Source organism: Tarenaya hassleriana, unplaced genomic scaffold (genome assembly GCF_000463585.1).
Source record: "Tarenaya hassleriana unplaced genomic scaffold, ASM46358v1 Cleome3, whole genome shotgun sequence".
Lineage (NCBI taxonomy): Eukaryota > Viridiplantae > Streptophyta > Magnoliopsida > Brassicales > Cleomaceae > Tarenaya > Tarenaya hassleriana.
This window is the reverse complement of record NW_010966177.1, coordinates 1522194-1532583: the sequence shown is the minus strand read 5'-3', so window position 1 is coordinate 1532583 and position 10390 is coordinate 1522194. Positions and strand designations below refer to the sequence as shown.

Sequence of the window (10390 nt, the reverse complement as noted above, 5' to 3'; positions counted from 1 at the left end):
GAATCCTTTGAGAGATTTTAAAGTCCACCAATCTACTCTAAAATAACTAACAATCCTCCACCATTTTAGAGTAAATTATCCATGGAAACCGAGCGACAATCCGTCATCCCCACAACTTTGTGCATAAATGAAAGTATCTTTCGATTGAACTTCCACTTAGTGTAACGTACAACAATAAACTCGAATTACATAGGTGTCGAAACGATTGAACCTAGTAATCCTAATTGAGCTACCGAGTACAAAACACACACAAAGTCACTACAAGTTTTTCTGCAATCCTTGACACTATAATGGCCATGTGTCCATATCCATTCACAAGCACATGGATGTTGAGCCACCAACATCTTGAAGCGGCCCCACTTCATGCTTGTATAGGTGAATCCTTTATGATATCGTGCCCTGCAACTAAGCACTTTGTCTAAGGACTCATTAAGTTAAAACATCCTCTTTACATTGCATAACCTAGATGCTTACCTCGGGATGTGTTGTCGTGAAGCATCTACAATCACATAGTAAAGGATTTAACTCATTGAACTCAAGATCTAGTGTTGTACTAGACGTTGAGTTGAGATTCTTTTACTTGCAATTCATAAAACCGGCTCAAGTCCTATCCCTTGTGACATTTTGTGGACCACGTCCCTTGGCAAGCTTTTTGTGAAAGCATCCGCCAAATTTTGTTTGGTCCGCACAAAATCCACCATTATAGCCCCGACTTTAATAAGACCATTCACATAGCTATGTCTTAACCCGATATGTCTAGACTTTCCATTGTAAACATGGCTATATGCCTTAGCCAATGTCGCAGCACTATCACAATGTATTGCAATAGGCGATACCGGTTTAGGCCATAACGGTATTTCGAATACCAAATTTCTTAGCCATTCTGCTTCTTTCCCAGTAGCTGCTAAGGCGATAAATTCCGACGCCATGGTCGAATCCGAAATGCAAGTTTGTTTCTTGGAAGCCCAAGAAATCGCAGCTCCACCTAAAAGGTAAAGCCATCCACTAACCGAGGCATAATCCTCTTCACTAGAGTTTCAACTCGCATCGGTGTATCCTTCTAACACCGAAGGTTGACCCGTGTAGTGTAGACCATAATTAATTGTCTTTTTCAAGTACCGAAGTACTCTCCGTACAGCATTCCAATGATGTACGCTTGGGTTACTCGTGTATCTGCTCAACTTCCCTATTGCGTATGCTATGTCGGGTCGAGTGCTAGTCATAGCATACATCAAACAACCAATGACACTAGCGTACTCAAGTTGAGCTACCGGTTCCCCACTATTAGGTGCAAACTTAGCGCTACAATCCATCAGAGTAGAAGCCGGAGGGCTCTCAAACATATCAAATCGTTTTAACACTTTCTCAACGTAGTGTGATTGAGATAGTGTTATCGAACCTTGATCTCGTTTTATCCTAATGCCAAGGATAACATCAGCCTTACCTAAGTCTTTCATCGAAAACTTCGATGACAAGAAGTCTTTTGTCTTCTTGACTTGCTCTAATTCTGTACCGAATATGAGCATGTCATCCACGTATAAGCAAATGATAACTCCATGACCGTTATCATCAAACCTGCTATATACACACTTGTCTGATTGATTCAGACGAAATCCATTAGCCAAAACGACCTCATCAAACTTTTGATGCCATTGTTTGGGTGCTTGTTTCAACCCATACAACGATTTGACTAACTTGCACACCTTGTGTGCTTGTCCCGATAGGATAAAACCTTCTGGTTGCTTCATATACACCTCTTCTTCTAGATCACCATTCAAGAATGCCGTTTTGACATCCATTTGGTGGATCACAAGATTGTTTATCGCTGCAAGAGCAATCAACAATCTTATCGTAGCTATTCTAGCTACCGGTGCATACGTATCAAAGAAATCGATGCCTTCTTTTTGTCTAAAGCCTTGAGCTACTAGACGAGCCTTGAACTTATCAATAGTTCCATCGACTCTCATCTTCTTTTTGAAGATCCACTTACAACCAATCGGTTTACAACCTGGAGGAGGATCTACTAAGATCCAAGTGTTGTTGCTCATGATGGAGTCCATCTCATCATTTATCGCTTCTTTCCAGAATGCGATATCCTGCGATCTCATCGCTTCATCAAAAGACCTAGGGTCTTCCTCGATATTGTAAACATAAGCGAGTTGAGTCACGATTGACTCATTAGTACCTTCTACTAGGTACATATGAAAGTCCGGACCAAAGGTTTTTCTTTTCCTTATACGCTTACCTCTACGAGGTTCACTTTGTCCTTCATCATGAACGACTACTCGATCACTTGAGCTTGGTATAGCTCGAGGTTGTCTTTCAACCGAAGAAAAACGATTCTCGTCAAACAATGCATCTCTCGACTCTATAACCGTGTGAACGGGTATATAGTCATTCTGTTCTATAATATAGAACCTATAGGCCTTGCTATGAGAAGCATAGCCTATAAAGATACATTCGATACCTCGTTCACCCAATGTTTTACGTTTGGGTTCCGGCACTTTAACTATTGCCCGACAACCCCAAATCCGAAAATAATTCAGATTTGGTTTTCGCTTATACCATAGCTCATATGGGGTTATTTTATTCTTTTTCGAGGGAACTCGATTAAGAATGTAGCAAGCCGTTAACATGGCTTCTCCCCCAAAACCCTCGCTTAATCCCGAGAAAGAAAGCATGGAGTTTACCATTTCTTTCAACACCCTATTCTTTCTTTCCGCTACACCATTTTGTTGCGGTGTATACGGAGCGGTCGTCTCATGAATCACGCCTACGGATTCAAAGAATGTCGGATCATAATATTCTCCTCCCCTATCGGTTCTAAGCTTCTTGAGCTTAACCCCGAGTTGTGTTTCAACCTCGGACTTATACACCCTAAACTTATCCAAAGCTTCGTCTTTAGAATGCAACAAGTAAACGTAGCATAACCTAGTCGAATCCTCAATAAACGTAACTACGTACTTTTTATTTCCTAGAGACGGTGTACTATGAAAATCGCACAAGTCACTATGTACAAGTTCTAGAGTGTCCGAACTTCTTTCTACGTTAGGAAATGACAGCCTCGTGATTTTTGTTTTCATGCAAGTAACACAACGATGATCATTCTCCAATTCACAAGGTGGAATAAGATCTAACTTAGACATTACATGCATCCGTTTAAAATGAACGTGACCTAATCTAGCATGCCATAAATCTGAAACATTGGAAGAGAGAACATACAAAGAAATACTCGGTTTATTAATACTGAGTTTGAACATCGAATTACATAGATAGCCTTGTCCAACAAAAATCCCCCCTTTGGACAATACAAACTTATCAGCCTCAAACACCATTTTGAACCCGAATCGATTCAATACGCTACCCGATACAAGATTCTTCCTAACATCTGGTGCATAAAGCACATCTTGAAGAGTAAGAGTTTTCCCGGATGTAAACAACAAATCTACTTGTACATTTCCCAAGACGTCAACCGTAGATTCGTTGCCCATGTAAAGCACGCTTCCATCCTTGACGTCCTCAAACGTCTTGAATAGGTTGCGGTCTTTACATATGTGTCTCGTAGCGCCCGAATCAATCCACCAAGAGTTATCACTCTCCTGCACATGATTCAACTCAGAAATCATAGCCACAAAATTCATAACCGAATTTGTGTCTACAAGAGTAATAGTACCTTGGTTGGGTTGGCCTTGGTCGTGTTTGCCTTGGCCTTGACCCTTCTTTCTATTCTTGTAAGAATAACAATCCTTTTTAAAGTGTCCGGACTTGTTGCAGAACCAGCAACTCCCACTCGGCTTAGGCCTTTTGTTTGAGTGGCCTTTCGGGGATTTGTTTGGCCTCTTTTGGCCCCGTTTCTTCTCTTCCTCCACCACATGAACCGTAGAGGACGAAGAAACATGTGTGTCTTTCTTGTCATGCATTCGAAAGTTTTCCTCAATCCGAAGATGCGACCCCAATTGCTCAAGGGTCATATCCTCCTTCCTATGTTTCAAGGAACGTTTAGCGTCCTTCCAAGACGGTGGTAATTTGTCAACAATGGAAGAAACCATAATAGTTTCATCCATTTTCAACTCATGTTGAGTAAAACTACTCAAGATCCTCTGGAGCTCATGAAATTGCTCCATAACCGGTCTTGCGTCCGCCATCTTGTAAGCATTAAACTCGCTTACAAGAAACCTCTTACTCGAGGCGTCTTCCGACATGTATTTCTCTTCCAATTTGGACCACAATTCTTTTGCAGTCTCTATATTTTGGTACACATCAAAAAGGGCATCGGACATACCGTTCAATATGTGTCCGCAGCACACATAAATTGTCGTTGTCCCACTTGTTCCTTGTGCGTGCTTGAGCGAGCGTCTCCTCTTCATTCTCCTCCGGTCGTGGAGTGCTGATCACATACGCCACGTGCAATGTAGTAAGAAGAAATTTCATCTTCTTTTGCCACCGCCGGAAAGCCACGCCCTCGAATTTCTCGAGTTTGTGAAAATCAAGAGTTAGATCTCTCACCGAAGAACCCATACCCGTTAATCGATTCCCCCTTCCCCGTGTATCCGAAATAAGGGATAACGTTTTAGATTGTTAATAAAAAATGGGTCTGGATACAGCAGGAAAGAACAACAAAATCAATGAAATCGAAATAAAAACGTAAGAACCCGGATATAATCTTCTAGGCGTGATTTCACTTTCCTAAAACGTTATTCCCTCCCCACCGAGCAAAGGAGAATCCCGAGAATACGTTTAGAGATACAAAGAAGACCAGCAACGATTGATCTGCTCCTCAAACGTTGCCCGAAACAGAATAACCCGAGAAAGAAGATGAACAGTAAAAGATGGAGAAGAAGTAGCAAATTTCTTCACCAACAAGGCTCACAAATCTCTCAAAAATCAATTAGATTTCATACTCATCTGTGTTCAGACGTCTAGGAATGTTTTTAACACTCTAAAAGTCAAAAGGTGCAAGGATAGGGAAGTTTTTTCCGAACAGACACGATTTTTCGTTCATTTGAACAACTCAGAAAAATCAAGCGGGTCGCTCATTTTTCGAGCGGTCGCTCATTTTCCATTTTTTGTTCATCAGAGAAAATGAGCTACCCGCTCATTTTCCTGACCGGTCGCTCATTTTCCCCAGTTTTGTTCATCAGAGAAAATGAGCTACCCGCTCATTTTCCTGACCGGTCGCTCATTTTCCCCAGTTTTGTTCATCAGAGAAAATGAGCTACCCGCTCATTTTCCTGACCGGTCGCTCATTTTTCCCAGTTTTGTTCATCAGAGAAAATGAGCTACCCGCTCATTTTCCTGACCGGTCGCTCATTTTTTCCAGTTTTGTTCATCAGAGAAAATGAGCTACCCACTCATTTTCCTGACCGGTCGCTCATTTTCCGAGCTACCCGCTCATTTTCCTGAGCGGTCGCTCATTTTTTCCAGTTTTGTTTCATAGGGAAAAACGAGCTACCTTCAATATCTTCCGACTAATCCTTAACACTTTACCAATTCACGACACGTCTTTTACAAGCATTTTACTCCTCCACCACACTTGTAATACACGTGAAACAAGAATCCTTTGAGAGATTTTAAAGTCCACCAATCTACTCTAAAATAACTAACACCTTGAAGGGCAAAAACGTCTTTCCACCCATGAACGGCTGCAGGGGACTTCCACGCCGTCTTCTGTCTAGTAGTTCTCCAGGATGCAGCAGATGGTCCTCTCCGTCGCTGTCAGGGTCGAGTTCAGCAGATGCACGAACTGCTTCGTCTGCTCATTGCTCTGCTTCATAACATAGAAAAGTCTACGACGTTAAAACATCGTTCCAACGGCTTACCCTATTGAGAAAACATCAAATACCTGCGATATTGGACAACAAGTTAATTTTCGCCAATATACAAATACCTTTTTCTGGCCATATCGGATCTCGAGGCTTCGTGCTTGGTAATCTGTGCAGTTGGAGCAGGAGACGAGCTCTCTGTAAGCCTCGGAAGCTGGGAACCACGCCTCCAGATCAAGTTTTTTCGCAGCAGCATCGTTCAGAGCTCCAGAGACGATGGATACAACTCGGTAAGGAAGCTTCAGCTGCAGATGAAACAGAGTAAGTGTGACAACCCAGAGTACCGTAGGAGGGCGGGGAGTGATCGCCGGTGCAGAGGCACGGACAAGGGGCGGCTCCTGACGAGCTTCTGGGTAGGGGGTACAGGGATGAATCGAACACACCGGAATGAGAGAGATCCGAGGGCTGTATAGGTATGGGACTATACAGTCTAAGATAACATAAAAGAATTAGTTGAGCTACTCATAGCAACAAGGTGCACCTACCTTTTTGGTTGACTATCCTGAGAGAACTCCAAAGTTAAGCGTGCTGACTCTGGAGCAATCTCATGATGGGTGACCTACTGGGAAGTGTCTCGGTATGCGTGCGAGTGAGGACAAAACACGCTGAAAGGTCTCGAGTTGCTGTGTGGGGGCAGTTTCGACAATTCGTAGCGGTCTCGGATCGTTACAGTAAGAGCTGTGGCAATGACACTGAAGGCCTTGGAATGAAACCGGAGGTGTTAGAATATCAGCAATTGTACCGCCTGAGTTCTTGATCATCTCTTCGTGCATGTCCCATGAATCGTTCCCATCAGGGCTGGTACGTTAAAAAAAATATATAAAATTACGGGATTGTTTTTATCGAATCCAATCTTTTCGGTACGTTCAAAAAAACATTACAAAAGATGTGCAAGACATAATTATTCACGTTTCAGTTGCAAGATTCTAAAACCGACTACTGTAACTGCAGAGCCTCTTGGATAAAACATTATAAAAGACGCGATTGACATGCAAAGTTGGACGAATGTCATCTTCAAGAAGTGTAGCTGAATGCCCTTTTGTTAGTGAATTGTTACACTCTTTTCCAATACTAGCCAATTTCAGGTTCCAGTGGCCATAAACTAACTAAGATTTAAACTGTAACAGCACGTGAATGGCTTTTAAATCTATAAAATATTAGTTTTCGGAAAATTAAAAATATGTGATTATTTGACCAAATTTTTATTCTTTTTAAAAAAAATATAGATTAATGAAAATAATCATTGTGATAGTTAATAATAATAATATTAACTTCATAATCACGCCATATTCTCTGTATAAATCAATGAAAAGGACTGCTCGACCGAATCGAAGTGAATTATCTCTTGTGCCCACTGCGAAAGATTGTTCAAAGAGGGACTTTTCTTCATTGTTTCTGGAATTATTTCTTGCAATGACTTTGCTAAGTCAAAGTAATAAAGTGTGCACTGACTTAAAAAAAGAGAGATCAAACCATTGGCCACGGCAATGACTGTCCAAATTGCGAAATTCATTTCACAGACTGTTACGTAAGTCAAAGTAATAATATATATAGAGAGATGGAGATGGCCGATATAGAATGTACAAAACCATCACTTTGTGTATAATCTTGAAAGAGGATGAGAGGCTCCATCGTTCAAAGCACTCTTCTCTGTTTGTTCTTCTTTATTTCCAGTTTCCTCACTGCTTTTGCTTCCCCCCCTACCACTCGCTTGTGCCTCCCCGACCAAAGGGATGCTCTCTTGGAGTTCAAACACCTTTTCCACGTACAGAAGCAGTCATTTTATTATGACCCGTATGTTGAGGGAATTGTGCCTGTCTTTTACCATTACACACACCTTCTTGGAAGAAATCTGGCATGTTATCCCAAGACAAAGTCATGGGGGAACACCACCACCACTGACTGTTGTTCCTGGGAAGGTGTCACGTGCCATCCCAAGTCCGGCGAGGTGATAGGGCTCGATCTTAGCCTCAGCTGTCTCAGTGGCCGCTTCCATTCCAACAGCAGTCTCTTAATTAGGCTGCCACATCTTCGGACTCTGAATCTGGCTTTCAACAACTTCAGCTATTCTCCAATGCCGTCTGAGTTGGGCAAACTGGTGGGGTTAACACATCTCAACCTCTCTTATTCATCCTTCTCAGGCCAAGTTCCGACCGAGCTTCTCCATCTTACCAAGTTGGTATCCCTCGATCTTTCTTATAATTCACTTTACCCTGAGAAATCCTTTCTTAGTAAAATTGCCCAGAACTTGACTCACCTTGGAGATCTCCATCTCAGTTATCTAAACATTTCTGCTGTCATTCCCCACAACCTCTTGAACCTTTCCTCCCTCACTTCCCTCTCTCTAGACCGTTGCGGTCTGATTGGTGAATTTCCTGGCGATATTCTGCGAATGCCTTCCATTCGATCCGTTCTTTTGTCTGTTAATGAGGATCTGCGAGGCCACCTCCCTGATTTTTACGGTAACGACTCTCTCGTAACGTTGGATCTCTCTCACACTTCCTTTTCGGGTGGGTTTTCAAAATCTATAGGCAACCTCAAGCATCTGGGAGCTCTGTCACTTCGTGACTGCAATTTCTCAGGGAGGATTCCGTCTTCGATCGGAAACCTCTCGTATCTCACCACCCTCGACCTTTCATATAATGAATTTACCGGTGGGTTTCCTTCCTCCATTTTCGACCTAAACCAACTGTCCTACCTGGATGTTTCCAGGAACAGGCTCAGTGGCAGCTTTCCCCTTGGAATATTGAATCTAACAAAGCTGTCTCATATACATCTCAGCGATAATGAGTTGACAGGCTCTTTCCCACCAAACATGACTTCCCTCTCCGATTTGGAGGAATTCGATGCATCTGGGAATCGTTTTGTGGGAGCTTTCCCTTCTTCTCTACTCGAGATCCCTTCATTGACTTATATTGATCTAAGTGGAAACCAACTCAGGAACTTCGCCGATTACGGGAACATCCCTCCGACATCTGGACTAGAGAATTTATACATGGGAGATAACAATTTCAGCGGACCCATCCCCATGGCGTCCATTTCAAAATTAGTCAACCTCCAAGTGCTTGTCCTTTCAAGGTGGAACACGGGAGGGAACGCCCTTGACGTCAGCCCTTTGTATCATCTCAAGTCCCTTGTATATCTCGACTTATCAGATCTGAAGATGACAACTGCACTTGACTTGAGCCTATTCTCTCCCCTTCAAAGGCTGGGCAGATTGGATATCTCAGGCAACCATGTTTCAACCACCAACATTACTTCCGCTTCTGATTTCTCTCAGCAGTTGGAAGAATTGTATATGTCGGGCTGCAACATCACTGAGTTTCCCCTGTTCCTAGGAACCCAACGAGACTTGTATTGGTTAGACCTTTCCAACAACATGATCAAAGGCCAAGTGCCCGACTGGTTATGGATGCTACCAATGTTAAAATCCCTCAACATCTCTCACAACTTTCTCAGCAGTTTCCAAGCATCATCATCCCAGCAAATGTTTCCCCAATCACAGCTTTGGATAATAGATGTAAGTTGGAATGATTTCCAAGGACCACTCTTCATCCCTCCTTCTCACTCCATTCAGTATTTGGGGGGATCCAACAACAATTTCTCCGGAGGGATTCCCCAATCTGTATGTTCCCAGACATATCTACAATTCCTCGATTTGTCACACAACAACTTCGACGGCTCTGTTCCACGGTGTTTGGGGAATACCATTGGATCTCTCATTGTTTTGAGTCTTCGTCACAACCGACTCAGCGGAACTCTTCCAGACATTTTTGTTGATGCCAACGAATTGAGATCAATTGATCTTAGCGGCAACCGGTTGGAGGGAAAACTTCCTAAATCTTTGATCAATTGCAGCAGTCTGGAGGTTTTGAATGTGGCAAGCAATCGAATCAAAGACACGTTCCCCTTCTGGCTGAACTCTTTGAAAGAGCTACAAGTTCTTTCCCTCCGTTCCAACGAATTTCATGGTGAGGTTTATCTTCCCGAGTTTCCTTTTGGATTTCCGAAGCTGCGAGTTATCGACATTTCGAACAATCACTTCAATGGAACTCTGTCGCCAGACTATTTTGTTGGTTGGGACGCAATCTCTTCGACGGGGTCAAGTGATGTTCCGCTGGGGTCCATGTCTATTCCAATGAATGGGAGTCATTACCAGGACTCTATAGTTTTGACGAATAAAGGGATAGAGTTGGAGTACGAACGGATCCTCAAAACCTTCACAACCATCGATTTTTCAAGAAATGCATTCCGAGGAGACATCCCCGAGTCCATCGGTTTACTGAAAGAACTTTACGTGCTCAACTTGTCAAGCAATGCTTTCATGGGTCATATCCCCACATCGCTGGCAAACCTGACAAAGCTCGAATCACTAGACATGTCCCTCAACAATCTTTCCGGCAGAATACCTCCGGAGCTCGGGAGCCTCACGTTTCTGGAGCGCATGAACTTCTCCTACAACAAGCTAACAGGTCCGATTCCAAAAGGCACGCAGTTTGGTACACAAAACAGTTCGTCTTTCGAACACAATCTCGGACTATGCGGCCCTCCTCTAGACCAAGGTTGTG

General features: G+C 42.9%; 2 protein-coding genes across 3 annotated transcripts in view; both read left to right on the top strand.

Moving 5' to 3' along the window:
• Positions 1–7008, top strand: part of LOC104818688 (receptor-like protein 12) — a 10120-nt gene extending 3112 nt beyond the window's left edge. Inside the window, exons 1-2 of one of the 2 annotated variants that reach the window (XR_772716.1) lie at positions 6408–6623; positions 6774–7008. The gene's annotated coding sequence lies outside the window, so the exon portion shown is untranslated. Of the gene's footprint in view, positions 1–6407; positions 6624–6773 lie in introns of those variants that run through there. The other variant, XM_010548381.1, reaches the window with a different exon arrangement.
• Positions 7009–7087: 79 nt separating this feature from the next.
• The window catches only part of LOC104818691 (receptor-like protein 12), a 3488-nt gene continuing 185 nt past the window's right edge, over positions 7088–10390 (top strand). Inside the window, exon 1 of the mRNA XM_019203113.1 lies at positions 7088–10384. Coding sequence (XP_019058658.1) covers positions 7441–10384 — 2944 coding nt within the window. The 5' untranslated portion in view covers positions 7088–7440. The remainder of the gene's footprint in view (positions 10385–10390) is intronic.